The sequence below is a fragment of the Tursiops truncatus genome, chromosome 2 (genome assembly GCF_011762595.2).
Source record: "Tursiops truncatus isolate mTurTru1 chromosome 2, mTurTru1.mat.Y, whole genome shotgun sequence".
NCBI classification, from domain to species: Eukaryota; Metazoa; Chordata; class Mammalia; order Artiodactyla; family Delphinidae; genus Tursiops; species Tursiops truncatus.
In genome coordinates this window covers 163,392,910-163,419,086 of record NC_047035.1, presented here as the reverse complement: position 1 = coordinate 163,419,086, position 26,177 = coordinate 163,392,910, and the positions used below count along the sequence as shown (strand labels likewise).

Below are 26,177 nucleotides of genomic sequence, written 5' to 3'. Positions count from 1 at the left end.
TGCCTGCAAATGACATCTGGAACTCCTACAGCCATCTTGCAACTATAACAGAAGAAATTGCCAATATGCTGAGGATGGCCGAGTACAAAAATGAAAAACATCTGGGTCCTCCAAGACACTGTTCAGCTGCATAACCAACCTTGGAACTGCCCTGACTCTTCACTTTGTGTCATGTGAAATAAAAAAATGTCCTCATTGCTTAAGCCACCTGTAGCTGATATTCTGTAACTTACAGCCCCAAACATATTGATACAATTCTGTCCTCTCTCAGGCTTGGTGTATGTACTTATTTTCCTCTCCTTTCTGGTCACTGAGTGTTCATTACATGCTTACTATGTGCTAGAAACTTGGCTAGATCTTGGGGAAGCAGAATAGAGTAAAAACGTTGTTCTGTTCTAGCAGACTCTGCTCAGGGTAAATACGTGAACAGACCACAGCACAGAGTGGAGCTGGGAGTTGGGTGCATGGAGAGTTTGGGGAAACACACATGGGGTGCCGTTTTAGGCAGTGCTTCCCATCCTCCTTCCTGCTCCCCTTTTCTTCTTCTCTCTACTTTTCTACTCTAAAAAAAGTGGTAGTAACCAAAACACATACAAAAATCTGGTACATTTAAAAGTTACTCCCTATAGGAGAAATCTCAAAGAATTCATTTTTAACTCTAATTTGGAAATGAGTCTGGGTTGTTTAATTAATTATTAAACTTAGGAAATCAAAGATTGATATGTACAGATGCTCATAAAAGGTTTGATCAAGGAAAAAAAAGAGCCAATTAATTTATCTTCAGTGCCTGAAAATATCTTAACCTCATTTTTTTTCCTTAACCTCATTTTAAATTTTAAATGAATCTTCAAAAAACAAATTTTTTAAAACTACATCTTCTTTTATTTATGCAAGAACATGTGCCATAATCATATACTGTTAGGTAACCAGCAAAATTAGAAGTAGTTACGCAAAAAATAAAAAAAATCAGAGAAAGAAGGCTTTATGTTATACTAACATACTAACAAGATTTAGATGGGGTTGATGGTACTATTGGTGATATATTTTCTTCTCTATTTGACAAATTTTCTTCAATGTGATTGTTTTTAAAAAATAAAAGAAATATGAACATGTCCTTTGACCACACATATAGCTATTGCTGTGGCTAACTATACTAACATTACTATTCTAAAGAAAAATAAACACTTTAGCTTATTTCTCACTATGAAAGAAAGTTTCTTATTTTTAAAAATGGTGGGAATATGTCTCCTTGAAACAAAATATTAGGAAAGAATGCATAATTATTCTTTGAAGAATTACTAATATATACTAGAAATATTATCCATTTACTTTTTCACACTTTCCCTCATCTTAATTCATGCCTTTATTACAGTTAAAATATTACATTTTTTAAATGTTAAGGCTTATTCATTTTTAACAATTTTTTAGACTTCAAATTGTCAGTAGAAATAAAACTATACAATAGCACTTTCCTTATTCATAAATAATAATTAAAGCCATTGATTGCATGCATGTAGACAACTGGTATACAGTCCGCAAATCTGATGGTCAGCTGTTTTCAGTAAAGAAATAGCTAGTTCTCTTTGGCCTCCTGAATACCTCACTGCTGAGTGAAGGAATTGAGGCAGCCACCTCTATCGGACCATGACAAGCTCAGTACAACTTTAGATTTAATTTTTAAAACAAAAGGAGACACAGAAAAAAGGGAGGACATTTAAGATCAACAACATTCATAAAATTACTAGTATCTAAAGCTGGATGAATGGAATATTTAGGGATGACTTTATGTTGACCAGAAGGGAAGAGCACAGAACGGAAAGTCCATCAGCATATAATAGGCACGGCTGTAACACATAAAACTAGGTGCGTCAGGCAAAAGTGATTTTGCTTTAACAGTGCTCACAATGGCCTTAACCCCTCCTCTTAATTGTTATGGTTAGTGGTTTGTTTAGATCAGGAGTGGTAAACACAGGGCCCAGGCAAGTAATTAAAATAAGTGAAGCCAGCAGGTGTAAGAAAAATAACTGAGTGGGAAGCACAGTAAACTGCAAAACTATATGCACCAGCTCCAAGGAGCAGCAACCACTCAGCTTCAGCCCAGCGCGGCCACGTAGGAATACAGGCAACCGTTGTCAGACGCTTGGATTTTTCAAGAGAAGCCAGACATCTGATTTTTAATGTGAAATTGCCTGGTTTTTAAGTGTTGGAAACTTAAAAACACACTGTGTAAGACAACATAGTGCAGGCTAAATAAAACACGTCCATCATTTTACAACCCTAGGCTTAAACCTTACACCTTCTAAAACGAGCTATGGGGACTTTCTGGATGTAGAAAGGTGACATTCTTTCTACATTTGATTCTTGAAGACACACTCTAGAGTCATAAAGGAAGAACCACTATAGTGATTACATAAGAAAATTCAGAGGTGAATTCCAAGAAAACTGATGAAAACCTAAAACTTGGCCTGCAAAAAAAGGATTAATCTAAACATATATTATGATACTCCACTAATTTTTCTGCTCATAATGGAGATGTAAGAGGGAAGAATGTGAGCAAAATTAAGTGATCCATCATGAGAACTCATAAAAAGGACTCAAAATGAAGAGGTTCTCCGAAAGGAAAAAAAGGAAGGAAAAACTATATATATATTATATATATATATAAAATATATAATATATATTTAGCATACTAATTCAAAAATAATTAGGCAAATCAAACACCTCAAAAACTCTAATTCCGGGGCTTCCCTGGTGGCGCAGTGGTTGAGAGTCCGCCTGCCGATGCAGGGGACACGGGTTCGTGCCCCGGTCCGGGAAGATCCCACATGCCGCGGAGTGGCTGGGCCCGTGAGCCATGGCCGCTGAGCCTGCGCGTCCAGAGCCTGTGCTGCACAACGGGAGAGGCCACAACAGTGAGAGGCCAGCGAACCAAAAAAAAAAAAAAAAACCTCTAGTTCCTTTTAACTTTATTGCTTTTTAATTTCGTTTTCCAAACACTGCTTTTAACTCACTGGTTTTAAGCCCTACAAAAATTTCTATTCTATTTTTTCATTAAAAATAAAGTTATGAATCATCATTTCTTTGCATTTAGGTGGCCCTATTTCTTAGTTCAAAGATAGGCTGGGGCTTCCCTGGTGGCGCAGTAGTTAAGAGTCCGCCTGCCGATGCGGGGGACGCGGGTTCGTGCCCCGGTCCGGGAAGATCCCACATGCCGCGGAGCGGCTGGGCCCGTGAGCCATGGCCGCTGGGCCTGCGCGTCCGGAACCTGTGCTCCGCGATGGGAGGGGCCGCGGCAGTGAGAGGCCCGCGTACCGCAAAAAAAAAAAAAAAAGATAGGCTGGTTTTGCATCTGGCTGTAAAACACAGCTATATCACTTCAAAACCTTCGTGAAATAAAACGGGTTAAAAAATACATTTAAGATTTGGCTGTCACTTATGATGTCAATCTTATGTTATATAATCATCCCATTCAACCAAATTTTTCATGATTTGGTGAAATTACAGTAAAAACAAAGATGGAGGTGTAATCGCCAAAACTGGTTATATACTGACCATACGCCAGTATGATTTTAGGAATGTCACTTTTAAAGTGGAAGAAATTTGTCTAACCCAGCTGTTTACAACTGGTTTAGTTACCTACTGCTACACCAAACTTAGCTGCTTGAAACAGGAAACGTTTATAATCTTACAGCTTCTGTAGGTCAGGAATCTGGGAGCGGCTCAGCTGGATGGTTCAGGCTGTGACCTCTCACTACGCTGCAATCAAGCCATCAGCCAGGGCTGCAGTTACCTGAGGCTTGACCGGGATACACTGGGTCTACAGGATCTTCTTCCCAGCGTGCCCACGGGAGTTGGAAGAAGGCATCAGTTCCTCCCCATTTCTGGGCTCTTTCATAGGTAGCTCATGATGAGGCTTCCCCCAGAGTGAGTGATCCAGAGGAGAGAACCCAAGACAAAAGCCATAGTCTTTTATCCTCTAACCTCAGAAGTGACATGCCATCACTTCTGCTATATTTCATTGGTGCAACGTGGGCGGAGACTGCACAGGGATGTGACTAGGAAGAGGAAGGCATGGAAGCCAGCTACCAAAAAACCTTTATTCTACACCAACACATCTGAGAGAGGCAATATCCTTCTATAGGGAATGATGGCTCACTGGAGCTATAATTCTGAGCTGAGAAACTGATATCTCCAATCGCATGTCGGAGTGAGAAAAGGTGGTGGGAATTTGCATATTATTATGAAAAAATCTAATGTATGATTTTTATTTATCCCCCGCTCCCACAAATGTCATTTTTCCTACCCATTATCTCCACGCCACCTCTTTCCACCCCATCTCCAGAGCCATCGGTCTAACCCTTACATATGGATTGAGTGTCTGAGAGATGTTAACACACATACATACATATGCTTTGAAGGTTAAATAATTCTAGCTTCTTTAAAAAGTCAAGTGAGTCAAATAAGCCATTGATCTGGAGTTAACGGGGCCTTAGTAAGAAATTACAATCAGCTGGATGGATGGCGCACTTATACAAGGCTCAAGTATAAAAAACAGCTTCAAAATACGGAAAGGAAAAGTCAAGAAGTGGAGACGAGAGAAAGAGAAGGTGGGAAGTGGTAGAGTTGGGTACGGCCTTGGAAGAGCATAGGTAGCATAAGATACAAGGCCATTTTTAAAACCCTGATTTTAGCAGCTTTTAGTTTTATACTTTACTCAACAGCTGAGACTAAGCTGAATTGGAAAAGGCAAAGTTACAGAGAGGGTCTGGAGTGCTCTTGTATGAAGAAAATAATAAATTACTTGGAATCAGCTTTTTACAAAATACGCTTTTTGTATCTAGACATGTTTCCATTCATTTCTACTTGCTTTATATAATATTGCAACAATCGTAGTTTCATTCCACCTACAATCTGCATTCTGCTGGGGGGAAAAAAAATCCTTAGATGGCAAATGCAGATTTTATTATTCAAACTTTCGAACTTCACTGGCATTTGTTCTTTGTTCCAGCCCAGTTTTAGGCAAGTCCCTGCCTTCGAGGAGCTCAGGCTGACGGAGGAGGCTAAACAGTAAAGGGTTAGCAGTGCCCCAGTGGAATTCTCTGCAAGAACACACAAAGGACAGAGGAAACAGAAACGAAGCACTGGATGGTTAGAAAGTTTACAGGGTGTTTTTATACAAGTGGTCCCCGGTCAGCAGTTCTCAGGGTGACTGCCTCTGGGTGGTTAATGAAGCTACCTGTGGGCCTCCACTGTCCACTTATATTCCTGAGGATGAGCCAGCCCAACACTGTTAATAACTGCATGATATCCCACTGAGTAAATATTCCATAATTTACTTAACCTCTCCCCCCCACCCCAGCTACTCAGGACACTTAATTGTTTTGTTTGCTTTGGGGCTTTGCCATTCTTAAGTTCAGTACAGTGAACTTCTTTGTGCATTAAGATTACGTTTATTTATTAGTTATCCATTGCTACATACAAAATGACCCAAACTCAGCAGCTTAAAGCATCATTCCTTATCTCATATTTTCTGTAGGTCAGGAATCCATGAGCAGCCTAGCTGGGGGATTCAGGCTTGGAGTTTCTCATGAAGTTGCTGTCACACTGTCTGCTGGGGCTGCAGTCATCTGAAGGCACAACTGGGGTAGGATCTGCTTCCAAGCTCACTCGTGTAGCTGTAGGAAGCTCCGGTTTCTTGCTGGTTGTCAAAGACCTTAGCTCCTCATGACATGGGCCTTTCCACAGGCTGCCTGAGTATGTCCTCATGTCACAGCACCTGGCTTCCCTCAGAGTGAGTGATGAGAGAACCCCACAACAGAAGGCTCGATCCTGCAGAGCTGGTCACCTACTCTCAGAAGTGACAGACCATCACTTCTGCAGCATTCTGGTGGTAACACAGACCAATCCTGGTACGATGTGGGAGGGGACTGTACAAGGGTGAGAATGCCAGGACGTGGGATCTCTGAGGGGCATTTGGGAGGCTGGCTACCACGGGTCCTACACTGATACAAATATACTCTACAGGTTAGACAAACATACACACATTCACACATATGTGTGTGCACGTATGTGTTTAGTTAAGATAGAGGCACAGAGGTGAAGGTCCTGAGGGGAAGAATGTTGACATTTTTTGAGGTTCTTGATATTTTTAGATTAAACCACATGAAACTGCTATTTTTGTTAAGTCAAAACCAATCAAATATAGGTAATTTCATAAGGTCAACCTAATATGACTGCAATATTGTTTTCCAAAGGGGGTTATCAGTATGTGGCCCCATCAGCAATGTGCGAGCCTGGTAGTTTGGCCACTTATAAAGTACATTTCAGCCCTTACATCAGTAAGTGATTGCTCCAAGTGGACTCATCATTTACTTCTCCCCAAATGGTAAGTTTAGTTCCATATTCCTTAACTTACTACACATGTACTGCTCAGTTACACTGATTAATAAGCATGAATATTAAGTGTGACTTTTTGAGACCACAGCATCACCACTACATTGCCTTTTTGTTTGTTTGTTTTTGTTTTTTGGGGTTTTTTTTTGCAGTACACGGGCCTCTCACTGTTGTGGCCTCCCCCGTTGCGGAGTACAGGCTCCGGACGCGCAGGCTCAACGGCCATGGCCCACGGGCCCACCCGCTCCGCGGCACGCAGGATCCTCCCGGACCGGGGCACGAACCTGAGTCTCCTGCATCGGCAGGCGGACTCTCAACCACTGCGCCACCAGGGAAGCCCTACATTGCCTTTTAACAACAACAACCCCCACCCCTACACACACAAAACACAGAGTACAGGCACAGGAACTCTAAGTCAGTGCTGTGAGATGGGAATGTGAGCCACGTATATAATTTAAAATTTTCTAGGGAATTCCCTGGTGGCGCAGTGGTTAAGAATCCACCTGCCAATGCAGGGGACACGGGTTCGAGCCCTGGTCTGGGAAGATCCCACATGCTGCGGAGCAACTAAGCCCGTGCGCCACAACTACTGAGCCTACACTCTAGCCCGCAAGCCGTTAACTACTGAAGCCCGTGGCCCTGGAGCCTACGTGCCACAACTGCTGAGCCTGCGTACTGCAACTACTGACACATGACATAGAAAAGAATCAGGCCAGCGTGCTCTGTCTGGATTTCTTCCTTACATTATCTATTTGGTAAACGGGTTGTAATCTACTCGATGTTTCTGTAGTATCAGAATGAGCCAATTCCTGCAAGCACTGCTCATCTGTGGCTGCAGCAATCTCCTCTCCTGACTGCTACTGAGCTGGAAGGGAAATTTCTCATTTGATTTAGGATATAAATGATATCCCTGAGAGAAAGAATAGTCACACATGTGGAAACCAGTCATCAGGGATTAAAAACAGAGGTATCTGGCAAGACTGTCAGATACTACAAGGAGCTTAAAATGAAGAACGATGAGCTTTCATACACTTGCCTTTCTCACATTATAAAAAGGAAGACTCTCTGAAGGGTTCTGAGTAATTGCCAAGCAGTTCTGCCATAAATGGCTGTCTGACCAGAATAAATCGTTTAACCGCTCTATTTCAGTTTCCTTACCTATGATATGTTAATATTATATATATATAATATAATGTGTTAATAATTAAAATGTTTTAGAACACCTAATCAAACGTATTCCTCTTTGCCAGGACTGAGAACAGCCAAAGTGTATTCTGAGACAGCAAAGGTTTACAGGAGGCAAAGTTTACAAGAGACAGAATTTTTAGCTAAAGCTCCTAAACAAACACTGAAAACTTAGTTTTCAGCCCAAATGTGGAAGATCTTTCCTACAAAACACTTACGCGGCCCCTCCTTCCTCAGGCTGCGGCCAGGCCGCTGCTCTCACCTCTGTCCCAAGTACTCTGATGACTGCCACATGCTGCGCTCAAGTTCGCTGGCGGCGCTCCTCCACGAAGCTGCTGTGCCACCGGCGGGCGCAAGGCCAGAGCCAGGCTGCCAGGAGGAGCGAGGAAGGAGGGCCCTGTGTGCGAGGAAGCCCCCGCCTGGGCCCTACCAGTGGGAGCACCGCGGCCGCAGAGGCCACCGCTCCTCCTGCCTCGCCCCCTGTAGCTCCAAAAGTAAGACCAGTCCTCGGAGAGAGTGAGAGATTTGACACCGATTAGGTAAAAATGTAACCAGAATAATTCTGCTGAGTGGGAGAATGTAGCAAGACGGAGGAAGAGGGACAACCAGTCTGAGAAGAATTCTACCTCGACCTTTATTAAGGAGCCCAGAGTAGAAAGAAGTAGCTTATTTATCTTCCGAGTAAGAGGTACATATTATCAATTGTATTCCGTACCTGCTGAGTCAAGCGTGGACATTTAATGAGACCATTTGCCCCGAGTTAAAACCACCACCACCACCATTTCTGGTGGATAGCCCCCAGTTTCCCTTGGTTATCTGTAAAATGCTTTAAAATCTATACATAGAAGTAACTCTTAGAAATTGCATTTTTTCAAATAAGGAAAAGTCAGATGATGCCCATAGATTTCCCTCTTCTACTAATTGTATGCTTATTTTATTTCTGTTTCCTATACACAAACGTTTTTCCTTAAAGGTTCCTTTCTTATTGCGCTTAAAGGTACATATTTTTTGCACCTCCTTTAAGGTTTATATTTCTTAAACTATCTAATCAAACAACTTACCACGAATACCCAGAAGAAAACACTGAATGAATCCCTTTAATCTCAATATATTCCATTTTTAAGAGACCACCAAGAAAGAAATCAGGTTATTTGGAGGTAAATCTTCTATTTTCACTGATATTCAGGATGTGAATGATGACTTACTGCTTACTAGATAACAATTCCCTTTCCTTCTGAGAAATCTATGCGGTAATCTCTTCTGGGAGCTTCTGGGTCCCAAGCCCCTAACTACTGTGAATTATTGAAATTACACTGGGAATTCCATGTGGGAGCCAGATTATAGCCAAAAATTGGAATAGAATCCCAAAGACAGAGCCTATTTATGAACTATAATCATTTAGCCTCAGGTTCAACAAAAGGGAGGTATGGAAAGGTTACCTATGGGCACCTGCCTCAGAGCATATCTGCATGGTTGGCCTCAAAGCTCTTTTGCACCACTCTTTAAAATACCCATGTTACAATCTGTTTGCCGTAAAGTCCTCTGACAATAAAAAAAAAAAACTAAAAAAAAAAACTAAATATACTCATGTAGTTTCCCCATGATAACCAGCTTCTAATTTAAAACAATTGCTTTAGTTTTCTCAATCAACAAGTGTTAAACAATAGTCTTAAGGTGAAGCTACTTGGAAAACCAAAATCCAGATATTAAAGAAATAATTTTCATATACCAATTCTGAATCATTCTAAGCAAAACAATAGTTTTCTTTCTCAATTTACTTTTATATCATTTTATTATTTTGTCTCCAATAGTGTCACCATTTAAAAACCAAATTAAAGGACTTCCCTGGTGGCGCGGTGCTTAAGAATCCGCCTGCCAATGCAGCAGACACAGGTTCGAGCCCTGGTCCGGGAAGATCCCACATGCCACAGAGCAGCTACGCCCGTGTGCCACAACCACTGAGCCTGTGCTCTACAGCCCGCGGGCCGCAACTGCTGAGCCCGTGTGCCACAACTACTAAAGCCCACGCATCTAGAGCCTGCGCTCCACAACAAGAGAAGCCACCACGATGAGAAGCCAGCACACCGCAATGAAGAGTAGTGCCCGCGCACCGCAGCCAAGAGTAGCCCCCGCTCACCACAACTAGAGAAAGCCCGTGAGCAGCAATGAAGAACAAACACAGCCAAAAATAAATAAAATAAATAAATTTAAAAAAAAAAAAATTAAACATAACCATGGGACAGCCACTTCCTGTTTCTGTTTTGAGTTTCTTCTTCAAAACTCTTTCAAGGAGTGCTTAATGAAACTGTATGGTACAGGGGTTGACATCTGGCTTTGGAGTCAAGACAGATTTAGACTCAAATTTTAGTTCCACCGTTAACATGACTTCAGGTATACTAAGTTCCACTTTCTTCCTCTTTTTAACAGGGAGAGTAATACCTGCCCTAAGTGTATCTGTAGCCAAAATGAGATAATATCCTAAAGCATACTGCGCAGAGCCAGGCACACGGTAATTACTTGATAAACGGTAGCTATTATTTTATACATGCACACACACTGAAAAATCTGGAAAACAAATTAAAAACATCCTTAATTCTATCACCCTAGTAGCACAAACATGTACGTCCTTGTAATTTACGTCCACATAAAAATTTATTTTTATATTATTATAATTGTAATGTGCAATTTTGTCTTTTTTTTTCACATTATAATCACTTTTCCATGTTATCATGTAGGATTCATAATTACCTTTTATTTGTTGAGTGAGATTCCATTAAGTAAATTACTATAATTTAACCACTAAATTCCTGCCAAATATTTGAGGGGTTTTGATATTAGAAATAATACTACAATAACATTTGCATGAATGCAGCTTCTTCATTCTGTGGGATTCTTCCCTTAGGAAGAATTCCCAAATCAGGCTTTCTAGAGTAGCCGTGAACTCTTTCGTGGCTTAGATTAGTTTTGCCAAATGCCTTTGCACAAGTTTCTACGATTTGTAGTGCCTCCATCAGTGGGCAGAAACATCATCATGCCCTCTCAGACCTTCAGTATTAATACAGTATTCATACTTTGCATTTATTGATTACTTACCATGTACCAAGCATTGGTCTATCTCATCGTCCTCACAACGAATCTCTGAAGTAGTACTTCCTCTCTTGCAGATGAAGAAGTTAAGTTTCAGAAAGTTTAAAAGCCATGTCCAAGGTTACACAGCAACTAAGTAGTAGAACTTGGACTCAAACTCAGATCCTGTCCTAAGGCCACAATGCTCTTAACCACTTGGTTATATTTCTGCTTTACTCTTTTTTCCCCCCAAATAATAACAGGTAGGAAAAGATACTTTCACTGATGTTTTAATATGCAGTTCTTTGATCACCAGAAAAGTTTACACTTTTACATATGTTTGTCTTAAAACTGTTATTTTCTTGTTGTGTTATTTGTTCATACTATTTAGCAACTTCTGTAAAGTGGTGGGAGCAATTTTGTTCCCTATGTATTTTTTACTGAGCAGGTGTGTCAGCACAACCTTCACACAAGAGGCCCAGGCCCCTTCTTTTTCTTTTTTATTTTTTTTTGCGGTACGCGGGCCTCTCACTGTTGTGGCCTCTCCCGTTGCGGAGCACAGGCTCCGGACGCTCAGGCCCAGCGGCCATGGCTCACGGGCCCAGCCGCTCCGCGGCATGTGGGATCTTACCGGACCGGGGCACGAACCCGTGTCCCCTGCATTGGCAGGTGGACTCTCAACCACTGCACCACCAGGGAAGCCCCTGGCCCCTTCTTGATGGCTTCATTGAGCTCAGTTTAGAAGAAAAGGTGCTCCTTCTCTTTCTCCTCCTTCCTGACGATTATGGGCTGAATACAAATATGTTCTAGCAAGTTACCACGCCCATATCTTTTCAACAATATTCACTCATACAACATGGCTCCTGGCTGGCTTGGAACACCCTACCATAAGCGAGAGTGAAGACCCAATGTCCCCTGAGGGGTGGCAAACTCAAACAATTTTGTAACGGAACCGATTTACCAAGGTCCTTGAATCTAATCAATATCTCATTCTCCCCACATCCCCCTGATTCCCTTTCTGTCTTCAAATTTTTCTTTTGCTAACTAACATAAAGACTGAAATGTACAGGTTTTTTGGTGAATTTGTGATCCAAACAACTTGGCCATCATTCGAAACTTATCTCCCATAATATATAGAAATATCATTAAGACGTCATATCTGGGACTTCCCTGGTGGCACAGTGGTTGGGAATCTGCCTGCCAATGCAGGGGACACAGGTTCGAGCCCTGGTCCAGGAAGATCCCACATGGCGCGGAGCAACTAAGCCTGTGCGCCACAACTACTGAGCCTGCGCTCTAGAGCCCTAGAGCCCACGAGCCACAACTACTGAGCCTGTGCTCTAGAGCCCATGCTCTGCAACAAGAGAAGCCACCGCGATGAGAAGCCCGAGCACCACAATGAAGAGTAGCTCCCTCTCGCCACAACTAGAGAAAGCCCACGCACCACACCAAAGACCCAATGCAGCCAAAAATTAAAAATTAAAAAAAAAAGACCTCTCATATCTATGGTTTACTAAGCAAAACCAGATTTACCTAATTAATCTAAACTTTAACAATCCTATTTTATAATAAGGCCCATTACCTGCATTATGTCTTGCAATATAGCCAAGTGCCCAGGCTGCAGCCTCTTTGACTCCAGGGTCAAAATCTTCCAAGCATATCACCAGTGTATCCAGTGCTCCACAATCCACTATCGCCTGAGCTAGTTGGGGAGAATGTTTACCAACTGCTCGTAACACAAAGGCAGCTGCTTTCTTGTAAAAACGCTACAAGGATAAATAGACAAAACTCAAAGTGAATTGAGCTAGAAGTTAAAATAGACCAAAACCAACATTAAAATGACATTGATATATTAAAAAAAAAAGCTCAAAAAATAAATAAGTAAAATAAAAAATAAAACTAAGAAAAAAAGCTCAACAGCTATTAAATATAAGAGATGAAAAACATCCTGCAATATCATTTTGATTTTTTGATGTTTCCCCCATTGCTTTTGTTCAGTTAACTGAACTGAAAGGATTTAAGCCTTAAAATACATTTCAAATGTTTTACTCTGAAACATGCATTTGGAAATTGTATAAAATAAAATATAAACATTATATTTCCTACAAATTCATAAAATAATGAGATTTCACGTTTGTGCATTACAGTGAAAGGTATTTGTTTGCCCTATGGGAACTCTTAGATTGTTAGCGCATGCAACTAAACTGTCACCTAACAAATTCGTTTCCTTTACTTGCCCTCAGTCTCTAAGCATGACCTCAACTAACCTTTCTGGTGTCCCACGTTATCCTGAAATAACAACTATGTTCTGAGGCTCCCTTAGCAATCATCAGATAAACATAAAGGCAAAATATTCATGATACATTTTAAAACTCCTCCTGGCAAATAAACCAGCCCGACAGTGCGTTGTTATTTATCCCTTCTTAGAAATGTTTTTTTACAAAGATATAAATGACTTACCGTTATGTGAATTTCAAGTAATACTTCATACTTATAATATGTTCTACGTGTAAATTTTATCAGATTAAGAAATAAAACTGAAACACAAGACTAACCTGTTTTTCTTCATATTGCTAAAAAAAAAAATTAGATGTAGAGGAAGTATTTGGCTATAACACTCCCTGTTTTATGGTTAGCATAATGACACAGTAACAGTCTCCTAACTCTATCTTTCATTAATAGAGCCCAATTAATGCCCTATTTTAGATTCTAAGTGTCTATTTCTTTACAGTGACTACAAAAAAAAGCGACTAGATGACTATAGCATCTGTTTTGAAAGCATTCTATTTATGCAGGCTAAAATATTAAGATTCAATAAAAAATTATGTGAGAGAAAATACATCAAGTATACTTTAAAATATTATATCTCCAAAATCAGTATATATTGACAAGATAAGAAATATGCTATGTTAGTAATGATGTTTTGACTTGATATATTTCTTTAGTTTCTTAAATGTCAACATATACAGGCATTAAGATATTTGTTATAAAGTCCAATTTTACATGTCAGTAACCAAAAATCTCCTACTTTATTATAAAAATTAGAATAGTTTTAGAGTAGCTTCCCATAGATTATTTTCTCATAATTGTGGAAAAATAATGGTGACACATTTCTTGTCATTACCTTAAGCTAATTTGACTTTTTATATTGCAGAATTTTCAAATTCACACTTTACTGGGCATCAATAGTCAATACTAACTACAGTGCCTAGAATATCACTCTCTGATCTCATTCCAAATCCCTAACTCTCTTCTCTCCCAGAATTCCTCACCAAAAGAATTACCCTTTAAAAAAAAAAAGAAAAAAAAAAGGAAGGAAAAGCAAAACCAGAGGACTTTGTACCTCATAAAGAAGATATTAAATCTCCTGTGAGAAATGGGCTAAAGGCCTGGTAGGGGAAGGAGAGAGAAGCCTGTGAATGATGCTTCACATTCTCACTTTCTCCTCACCTCTGCCCTAGTACTTTTTGTCTCTTTACAGCTAATGGGTACTCATTCACACTTAGAAAACTTCTGTTGAGAACCTTCTATGTGAGACACCAAACACAGACCCTGCCCTCAGAGAAGGAGGTGAGTCCAAGCATTTGATGATAGAAGGAATGCCTACAAGAAAAATAAAATTTCTGTAACTCCTCCTAGGGATAAGACAGTTATTAGCAAATTACTCTCCAATCTAAAAAAATAAGGCACATTTTTAAACAATTAGGATTTTTTTTTTGGTAAATACACATAACATAAAATTTACTATGTTAATCATGTTAAAGTGTACAATTCAATGGCATTTAGCGCATTCACAATGTTGTGCAACCACACCTATCTAGTTCCAGAATATTTTCATCACTCCGACAAGAAACCTCCCACATGCTAAGCAGCCACTTCTCACTCCCTCCTCCCCCCCAGCCTCTGGTAACCATTCATCTGCTTCCATCTCGATGGATCTGCGTATCCTGGCTATTTCATATAAATGGAATCATACAATATGTAGCTTTGCCTGACTTCTTTCTGTTAGCACAAAGCTTTCAAGGTTCACCCGTGTTGTAGAATATATCATGATTTCATCCCTTGTTATGAACTGATAATATTCCATTGTATGGATACACAACATTTTGTTTATCTACTCATTCTTTTGGCTATCGTGGATAATGCTGCTATGAACATTTGTGCACAAGTTTTGTTTGAACACCTGTTTTCAATTCCTTCAGAAACATAACTAGGAGGAGAACTGCTGGGTCATATGGTGATTATGTTTAACTTGCTGAGGAAGTGCCAAATCGTTTTCCACAGCAGCTGCACGATTTTACAAAACTTCTCCACACCTTCACTAACACTTTTATTATTATTTTCCTTTTTTTCTTTTTCTTATTTTTTTATGGCCATCCTAGTAGGTAGAGTGCTATCTCATTATGTTTGGTGTGTTTTTTTTAAGATTTGATTTTATTTATTTTTGGCTGCACTGGGTCTTCATCGCTGCGTGCGAGCTTCCTCTAGTTGTGGCGAGCAGGGCCTACTCTTTATTGCGGTGCACAGGCTTCTCATTGCAGTGGCTTCTCTTGCTGCAGAGCATGGTCTCTAGGCACACAGGGTCAGTAGTTGTGGCTCGCGGGCTCTAGAGCTCAGGCTCAGTAGTTGTGGCGCACAGGTTTAGTTGCTCCGCGGCATGTGGGATCTTCCCGGACCAGGGCTCAAACCCGTGTTCCCTGCATTGGCAGGCGGATTCTTAACCACTGCGCCACCAGGGAAGCCCCCCCGCCATTTTAAAAATTGTATTGTTTGTCCTTTGGTTACAACAAATAGGAATTTAATTTTAAAGACATGTCAAGAAAGATACATCCCTAGGTTATGATAAACTAGCAGGATGGAAAGAACAGTCCAAGACCCTATGTAGAGGAAGATCCTTAACTATTGTTAGAAACATAGAGGGAACCAGACAGGATGAAAAAAACAATGGAGGCGCTCTTATATGGCCCTTAAAAGGGCTGACATGCTTTCATACTTGGAAAAAAATGCTTTGGCAAACCTTCCATTACATGTATTCTCCTTCCTTTTGGATGCTTCTCTTCCCCTTGCTTCAAAGCTGTCTCTTACATTGTCCATTAACCAGATTTCACCATTGTATATAACTTATTTGCCCAGGGCTCCATACACCTTTCTAAGACTGATCCTATAACTTGAATAAACCCACGCTGAGAAATACTGCTTTATGCATAATTCCATTAAAAATTATAATATGTTTTCTCTTTATATTAACAGTAATGGAGAAAAGCTGCCTATCAGCCCCAAAGTAAAATACCTTAAAAGTATTATTACATGCAGTTCAAAGAATTGAAGGTTGTATTAACATCCTAATAATTCTATGCCTACAAACTTGCAACTGTACCCAAACTATCAATTTTTTTTTAAATCCAAAACAAACAAACAAAAAACCATATAACTTAGTTTTTAAAAATTCTTACATTCTGTTCTGCCAGTGAATAAACAAGCTGTGGAAGAATGTTGCCCTTCACTACTGCTTCTGCTAGGTCATCATTATAATTAGCCAGTCTCCCCAGAGCCAAAGCAGCAGTCTGTTGAATTGTTGGGACCACATCCAGAAGAAGAGGCCTCAGCAAAGACATTACACCTAAGTTATGAGAAAACAGAAATCAGCAAATTTTAAATTAAAAGGCAAGCATACCATTCAGCATATACACAGATAGGAAAATTCAGGGGAATATATCAGTAAAACAACAACAACAAAATCATGCACTAAAAACTAATGGGATATCAAGCAGCATCTAACTGGCTAAGGCACAGAATAATACAACCTGTAATTATCAAAGTAGCAGCTTAGCATGGAAATAAGAAAGGCTTTGGAGAACCAGAGTTTAAATCCCTGATTTGGCAAACACTAGCTGCGTGACGTCACGAACGCAGAGAGAGGTTGTAAAGCACAGAGTAGAATGCCTACCTAGCACATGGCAGGGAGGCAGGTGTTGGGGAGCTGGGTCCCTCCCACACAGCCTTTGCACATCCTATCTTTCAGGGCTCAGTTCAGTCCTTTCCTCTCAATCAAGTCTTCCGATGTTTTTTTCTCTGATTCCAACTGAACTTTGCTTCAGGGCTAGGTGAGCTAGCAGGGCCATTTGGCTAGGGCCTCCCATTCATAAAGGGCTGCAAATTCAGATTTCTGACATTATCTCCAAATAAATAAATCACAATACTAGCTCTCATAATATTCATTCTAGGCTTGAATACATAGTAGGAATACCATCATAACAACAATAATAAAAGTAGCTTATATTATAGGTTATTTTGTGCATGCATTGTTTTAAGAACTTATTTTCCATATTAATTCACTGAACTCTCATAACAAACCTAGGAAGTAAGCCCTATTATCACGTCTATTTTATAGATGTGGAAATGGAGGCTGAGAAAGGTTAGGGAAATCCTCACACAATGGTGGAGCAACGTTAGCAATTCAGACATTCTTTTTTGATACTTACTAAATAAGTAACATGTATGGAAAATTGAGGAGGTGGGGAAACATGATTGCATTTGGGCCATTTTACTGGATACTTCCAACTCTGTATTAACTTTGCCTTACTATAAAATATGCAAAATAGTCAACTGTTATTTGTACTTTAGTGACGGTGTTTTAGTCTAAGATTACAAAAAAGGTAATGACGAGAGTTCAAACTAGAACAAGTTTAGAAATTTGACTTGCTAAACTTAATTTACAGCAGGCTATTCAACTTGATGTTATTACATCTTTTCTTTAAAAACATACCCCAGTGACCTATAAAAGCAAATACATATTACCAATATTCTTTTATAATGTTATATCCAGAAACATGTGAAATAGAAAGAAAAGGAAAACATTTACAATAACATATAGGATTAGACCAAAGTAAGATAAATGGTACTACCAAATAACATAAGCAGAGAATAATGATGCTTATCACAGAAACATTTAATGATGAGACCTGTGGCTTTTCGCAGTTCCCAATTTCCTTTAGTGATCATTTTTACGTCTAAGTTGGTTTGGTTAGATCATTTTACAGAAGGCCACCGTTGCAAGGCTGCATCCCACTCAGGCTGGTTAACTTTGCAGGCACACAAAGTGTGCCTAGGCCCCTCCTCAGGCCTAGGCCACAGCTCATGTTAAACAAATCAGCATGTCCATGTGCATAAGTGTTGCTTATATTATTCTCTATACTTTTTTATAGAGATAATTTCTGTAATATCTCACAACAAAAAGTTTAATGCACAGAATAAGGTATTAGAATGACTACCAAACGTTAACATGGGTTCCTTCTAGAAAGTTGAATCTAAAACAATTTGTTGATCTCTTCTTTGTAGTTGCTTTATTACTCAATTTAAGTTTTTTAACAGTGGTAAAATATACATAACATAAAAATTATCATTTTTACCATTTTGGGATGTACAATTCAGAGGCATTAAATACATTTACAATGGTGTGTAATCATCACACCATTGAACCATTAAACTGCTTTCCACAGCGGCTACATCATTTTACACTCCCACCAGCAAAGTACAAGTGTTTAAATTTCTCCCCATCCTCACCAACACTTGTTATTTTTTTTTAGAATAACCATCCTAATAGGTTTGAAGTGGTATGTCCTTGTGGTTTGATTTTTATTTCCCTATCACCAGTGATGGTGAATGTGCTTATTGGTCATTTGTACATCTTCTTTGTTGAACTGTCCATTTAAGTCCTTTGCCCATTTTTTAATTGGGTTGGTTTTTTTGTTTTTGTTCTTGAGTATAACTTAATATTTTTTATAATGAATATGCACCATTTTAAATAAAACAAGTCTATACTCTAAAAAAGAAAAGCTAAATTTGTTAACATATATTTAAAGTTTCATAATAAATACATTAATGAGGATGCTCAGAATAGTTTTAAGAGAATCACAAATATGTTTCATATTATTTTTCCCTGATGATTCGAGTATTTCCTTTTCTCCTCACTTGATATAATTATGTGAAGGCAGTGGCTTATTGTCTTTTGAAATATAAATGGAAAATCAATCCATACTGGGTTATTCAACCTAGAATTTTGAATTAAACTGCAAGAACTCTGAACTTTTATGTTACGAATTTGAAGAATGAATTTATCTAAGTTTATAATATTTCTTATTATATTATTATGTATTATTAGTTACTATATTTAGCTAACACACCACAAGTCTCCCAATGTTGGATATTTTCAGTTTGCCATTTTAGCAATAAGATATTCTACCCCCAAAGATGTATTTCACTTGTCCATATACTCAAAGGAATTTTCTGCTTTGTATATTTTCTCCTCCCTTTTTCTACTGCATCTGGCCCCGGAAAAATAAGGTCAATAAAATGACACACAATTCCTTTCCTTCTACTCCAGTATTCAAAATCAAAGTTAGACTTCTATGCAGACGTTTCTGCTCTATCATATTCCTTTGTTCAGACAGTAAGAATTGTGAAAAATTTTTAATCTCTGAATATAAAAGTAAAAGCTAAAGTTTCCATTTAAAATATCTGTTTAAATAAGGTCATTCTGGGGCCTCACTGGCGGTCCAGTGGTTAAGACTTTGCCTTCCAATGCAGGGGATGCGGATTTGATCTCTGGTCGGGGAGCTAAGATCCCACATGCCTCGCAGCCAAAAAATCAAAACAAAACATAAGCAATATTGTAACAAATTCAATAAAGACTTTAAAAATGGTCCACGTCAGCAACTAAGCCCATGCGCCACAAATACTGAGCCCTCGTGCCACACCTACCAAAGCCCATGCTCTGCAACAAGAGAAGCCACCGCAATGAGAAGCCCACACACCACAACGAAGAGGAGCCCCTGCTTGCTGCAACTAGAGAAAGCCCGCACCCAGCAACAAAGACCCAATGCAGCGAAAAATAAATAAATAAATTTATTTTTAAAAATAAATAAACAAAATAAAAATGGTCCACATCAAAAAAAAATCTTAAAAAAAAAATAATAAGGTCATTCTTATTAGAGAAAATATTGCCCCAAATTTCTAGTCCTTGAATTGCCTCTTAGTGCTTCATAGTCCTCAATCCCCAGGGACATGTTTTTATCTCTTACATAGGCTAAGCATACTTTATTACTCTAATTGCAGGTTTGTCCTAGATATACAGATAATGATGCAAAAGGAACTGAGGAAGCGAGGAGGGAAAGGAGGGAGGGAGAGAAGGAGGGAAAGAGAAGCATATATAACATAAAAAGAAAATTTTCCTTACTTGTCTGTCCATTAGGAATTCATGGTGATTGATCCTTGGTGAGTGAATGCATGAAAATGTAGAGTCCATAAGTTACAACAGTCGGAATTACCGCTACAATATCTGATAGACAAGGTCTCTAGTGAGCAGCTAATGACTCATTAGGGTCTCCACTGAAGGAGCCAACACATACTAGCTAATATTGGGTTGGCCAAAAAGTTCGTTTGCGTTTTTCCATAACATCTAACAGAAAAACCCAAACAAACTTTTTGGCCAATCCAATATTATATCTAATAGTAAAAATTATTCCTGTATTATACTCTAATATCTATAAAACAATTCTGTTTTCTTTATATAAATTGATTAAATGGTGTGAAAATGTTTCTGAAATTTAACCTACAGGCTAAATCTTTACAATCTTTACAATCTTCCCCACCCCCAACTTTATAGCTTTGAGTTTCTTTTCTGTATTTCTTGTTCCAGTGCCATACTGGAGACACTGCTTCTAATACTTACATTGTAATCCAGTTTTGCAAAAAACAACCTCGCTAATCCTACCCTCGCTAATCATTCATTCAAAAAATAGATCAAGGTTTACCGAGTGGCAAGAAATAGGACCTCATACACGAGTAAAGGCAGTTCATGCTCTCAAAAAACTAATAATCTAGTGGAAGAGATTATAGAATAGCCTCAAAATAATCACAACTCTTTCCCTTAATTCCTTTTAATGCAACATAGCCCTAATCACTTTAATTTTGCATGCCAATTGCATATGTAAGTCAGGAAAAAAAGGTCAAACATTTCTAAAGACAAAAAAAAACTAATATTCTCATATTACATGTGCATAATTTATAGAGATATTACTTCAATCTGAGGTGTTTTATAAAGATATTTAACATCTCAACTTTGTTCCATTAAAAACAATTCTTTGGGTTCATTTAAGTCATAGTAAAGATTTCTGGTTGCTCTGGTTACTTTTTTGTTTTGTTTTGTTTTAATTGTGGTAAAATATACATAGCATTAAATTGATCATTTTAACCATTTAAAGTGTACCATTCAGTGGCATTAAGTACAGTCATAATGTTGTGCAACCATCACTACTGTCATTTCCAGAACTTATTCATCATTCCTAACAGACACTCCATACCAATTAAACAATAACTCCCCATTTCCCCCTACCCCCAGCTTGTGACAGTTTCTATTCTGTTTTCTGTCTCTATTATTTTGCCTATTTTAGATACTTCATATAAGTGGAAGCATACAACATTTGTCCTTTTTCATCTGGCTTCTTTCACTTAGCATAATGTTTTTAAGAGTCATCTGTATTGCAGCATGTATCAAAATTTCATTCCTTTTTAAGACTGAATAATTTTCCATTGTATGTATATACATTTTGTTTGTCTATTCATGTGTTGATGGACATTTGGGTTGTTTCCACCTTTAGGTTATTGTGAATAATGCTGCTGGGAACAGTGGTGTACACGTATCCATTTGAGTCCCTGCTTTCAATTCTTTTGAGTATATACCTGGGAGCGGAATTGCTGGACTAAATGATAATTCTATGCTTAACTTTTTGAGGAACCACCAAACTGTTTCCACAGTGACGGCACCCTTTTACATTCCCACCAGCAAATTACAAGAGTTCCAATTTCCCCACATCCTCACCAATATTTTGTTTTTGTTTATAACAGCCATCCTGAGGGGTGTGAAGGGGTATCTCACTATGGTTTAATTTGCATTTTCCAATGACTAGTGATATTGAGCTACTTTTCATGTGTTTATTGTCTATTTGTTTATCTTCTTTGAAGAAATATAGTTGATTTAAATCTTCTGCACATTTTTTTTTTTTTTTTTTTTTTTTTTTGGGTACGCGGGCCTCTCACTGTTGTGGCCTCTCCCATTGCGGAGCACAGACTCCGGACGCGCAGACTCAGCGGCCATGGCTCACGGGCCCAGCCGCTCCGCGGCATGTGGGATCTTCCCAGATCGGGGCACGAACCCGCGTCCCCTGCATCGGCAGGCGGACTCTCAACCACTGCGCCACCAGGGAAGCCCTTCTGCACATTTTTGAAGTGGATATTTTGTTGGTGGCGGTTATAGTTCTTTATATATTCTAAATATTAAGCTCTTATCAAATATATGCTTTGCAAACATTTTCTTCCATTCTGTGAGCCGTCTTTTCACTCTCTTGATAGTGTACCTTGAGGCCCCTCCTTGTTTCTTAGACTTAAAATGAATATTTTTTACTTTCCAATTTTATTCAAAATTATCACAAACATAAAATATGTTAAAGATTTGTTATAAATTTTACAAAGCTTTAAAATTTTAAACTCAAACGTTTTATTTTAATCTAAAACTACTTTCCATGTATCCATTTACTATGAAACTGCTACTACAGTTCATTCAAGTTTTGGAAGAAGTGATTTCTGCATACAGTTAACCAATACTCAGCAAAGGATTCACCCTTAACCATCAACGTCAACGTTACTCAGACATTCTGTTGGGGCCCAATTAAAATATGAAAGAAACTTCGTGCTTTAGAAATAGAAGGAATCTTGCCCTACTTGGTACATCACTGCCTATGCTGAGAGACAAAAGACTGAGATGGTTAATAGCATGTATCTGGAGGGAGATTGTTTGGGTTCAAATCTGGGCTCTGCCATTTCCTGGCTGTGGGGCCTCAGCGAGATTACTTAACCACTCTGTGTCTCAGTTTCCTCATTTGTAAAATGGTGACAAATTCTAGGACCACCGTATAAAGCTGTTGTGAGAATTAAAATGAGCTAAAATTTCTAAAGTGCTAGGAAGATTATCTAGGACAAAATAAACACCAGTTGGATGCTTGATAAATAAAAGTGCTCTAAAGGAATCAATTCCCTATGTTGACCATATTTTTCATCAACATTTTATTATTATTAACATAGATGACTCATTAATCAATCAGTACCTTACACTGTAATGGAGAAATACTTAAGGCTGCACGGCCCCACAGATTGAGCCTTTTCTACGATGTATTTTAGAATTACTATGGAATGAATAGCTCATTCACCATTCATTTAAGAAATATTAAGAATCTACAACGTGTTAAAACACAATTGTCCCTGACCTCAAGGAACTCATAAAGGGGTCGTGAGAGATAAACAACACATTATGATGTGTGCAACTAAAGGAATAGAGGATGCTTTGCAAAAACACAGTAGAGCATCTAACCCAGGCTTTGAGGGACAGAGGGAAGGTGCAAAGGCTAATTGACATCTAAATTGAGATCTGAAGGCTCTCAGGCAGATTTTCTGCTGAAAAAAATTGGAAGGCGTAGGGATTGGAGAGAACTCCAACTAGAAGAAACTGTATAAATGAAGCTCAGAACCAAAAAGAGTTTGATATGATGACAAAACTGAGAATACAGTTTGACTTTAATACAAGAGAGGAGAGAGGAGTTGGAGAAAGAAGGCTGAGATGAACAGAGAGAGACAAAAGTCCTGAAGGGTCCAATGAACTGTTTTAAGTATTCTAAATTTAATCTGAGCATTAATGTCAGTGCAGTGACAGATCAGATTTGCACTTTGTACTGAAGCATCTCAGATTACACTGGGGAGAAAGGATGAAAAGAGAGAAGACCACTTAGGAAGCTATTATAGGAACCTAGGCCAGATGTGAAGATAGCCTGGAGTACAGTAATGGCAAAAGGGAAAGAGAAAAGTGAAAGGTCTAAGGAGATATTTAAAAGACAAACTGATTATTGTGAAGAAGACGGAGGAATCACTGATACTTCCCAGTTTCTGGCTTGGACAAGGGCTGCATGATTGTTGCAGACTGTTGAAGAAGCCATGATAAATCTATACTGGTCTGAAATGTAAAGTGGGAGGGGTGACGCGGCAAGGGATAAAGCTGGAGAGGTTGGTTGGGGCCAGATAAGTTTAGCTATAGGTTAAATGAAGATTTCTGTGATGTTGTTCTAAGAGAAATGGGAAGCTATGGGGAGCTTTATTGTTTGCACTACTCATTCTCAGGGAAGTAAATAAATGGAAATGAAGACTTTGAATAATTCCCAGGCCCACCATGTGTGGCTGGGCAGGCTGCATACTGCACAAATCCAGGGGACGCCATTCGCATAGACCATGATATAAATGGCACTCCCGAAGTTGTGCAAAGCACAGTAGCCATCCTTGATATTTATGTGGTTCTCTATTTTATGTGAATAAATCTTACCTCCTCAGTATAATAATGAACATCTCTAGAGCAGTGCTTATGTTTTACACTTTTCTTCTATTTCTCAAATTACCTAGCACGGTTCTGAACGCACATCTAACTCTTATTGAAACACTTTGTGGTCTTGACTCTCTATAGAGACCACTATCCACTTGGATTTTACTATTACAAGCACTACCTACTCTCCTATCACAGAGTAATTCCAATTACACTCATCAGCTTTTCTCTGATTTTAGTTTTTTTTATTTCTTTAACAAGTTATTACATTTACATGTCTATATTTTTACTGAAGCAAGTTTTATGACACTGATGAGTTTTAATGCATGTTCTCGTTTTCCTTCACTGGTCATTTTTCACTTGAAAATATTTGTGTTCCTCCCTTGCTTTTCTTTAGAGAAGAATTTTCAGGCCTTGATTTGATTTCTTTCATCCTCTATGATTATATACCTCTGGCCACTATTCTTTCATTTGATTAAGAATTAGTAAATTTTGGTATCACATATCTATTTGTCTTGCTTTCTGTGAAACACTTTTTCACTGCCATAACTATAAAGTCAATTATGGGCTTCCCTGGTGGCGCAGTGGTTGAGAGTCCGCCTGCCGATGCAGGGGGCCTGGGTTCGTGCTCCGGTCCGGGAAGATCCCCCGTGCCGCGGAGCGGCTGGGCCCGTGGGCCATGGCCGCTGAGCCTGCGCGTCCGGAGCCTGTGCTCCGCAACGGGAGAGGCCACAGCGGTGAGAGGCCCGCGTACCGCAAAAAAAAAAAAAAAAAAAAAAAAAAAAAGAATTAGTAAATTTTGGTATCACATATCTATTTGTCTTGCTTTCTGTGAAACACTTTTTCACTGCCATAACTATAAAGTCAATTATGATTTTAGGTGTTATATCCCTTACAACACACAAAGATCCTTATAATTTATTTAAATGGTCAGAATGAATCACAAAATGTGTATATAGTCTTTTTTACATAAAATTCAATTGTAATCATAAATGATTCAAGAAACTCTTATGATCAAGGGTAATATATTTTCTCCTTTTAAATTTATTCTCATTAACTTCAGTATCCTCTGAATTTTGTTTGGTGATTCACTGTCAATTCAGTCATTTGTGAGTGAAGGACTACCACACCTGACATGTCACTGTTGAGTGGGGAGGGGTGAGAGGAAGATGAGACAGAGATCACTGACCCTCTCACTGGCAGCCAGCAACTCTTCTAAGAGGGCAAGGAAGCACAGTATGTACTCACTTATTTAACATATACTTCTAGAGCATCTCCAGGCACTCCTCTAAAAAAAAATCTACAAATATTAACCCATTAATCCTCATTACAATCCTACCAGGTAGATGCTATTTATAGCTCGGGAGTCTATGCCCTCCTATTTCTCCAATGTCAGTCGCCCCATTTACCAATGAAAACTGGCCTCTGTGCTAGGTTTAGAATGCATACCATCTCTTGAATTCACATGATTCTGCCATTAACGTTACTGTAGGTCTCTTCCATGATTACTGTATTAAACCGAAATTCCACTGATTTGTCCAGTGCAACTGTGACTCTGGACTAGGTCACTGCCCCCACCATCTATATGGGAGATTTATACTGAGTGAGTATGTAGAGCATAAAAGTTATGGCAAGTTCAATTTACATGATACTTCAGATAAAAATGATTAGAACTTACGTGTTTATAGTTAACGTGAAGAAATATAAAATGGGCTTTTAACATAGTTTCCAAATGAACATGTAAGTTCCACATATCCAAGCCTTTATTTTCATTTCAGATCTCTCTCCTGAGCCCCAGAGCCCTATCTATCCAAACTGCTTACCAGAGTCACTGGCACATAGATCTCCCAGACACACTTCAACCCCAGCACTGTTACAGAGTGAAATCGCCATTTCCCCCGAGCTGTTTGTATCCCTTCTCCATTAATGAAGAGTGCTAATTTGCCTAAGTAACCAGAAGCCTTGGAGTCATTTTGTTTGTTTCTTTGTTTCTTTCTAAAAGTCATTTTATTGTGAAAGCATGAAGGACTGCCTTTCATCAGGCAACAAGTTTGCCATTCCAAAGCTGTTTCAACATTTATTGAGTGCCTATGTTGTACTGGACCCTCTGCCA

General features: G+C 39.0%; 1 protein-coding gene across 2 annotated transcripts in view; it reads right to left on the bottom strand.

Annotated features, from left to right (window-relative positions):
- SPAG6 (sperm associated antigen 6) overlaps positions 1-26,177 on the bottom strand; it is a 74,975-nt gene that overhangs the window by 40,958 nt on the left and 7,840 nt on the right. For both annotated transcript variants that reach the window (XM_019933169.3, XM_019933170.3), the window contains exons 3-4: positions 16,098-16,264; positions 12,227-12,410 (exon numbers count right to left, since the gene is read on the bottom strand). In XM_019933169.3, the coding sequence (XP_019788728.1) occupies positions 12,227-12,410; positions 16,098-16,264 (351 nt within the window). The remainder of the gene's footprint in view (positions 1-12,226; positions 12,411-16,097; positions 16,265-26,177) is intronic.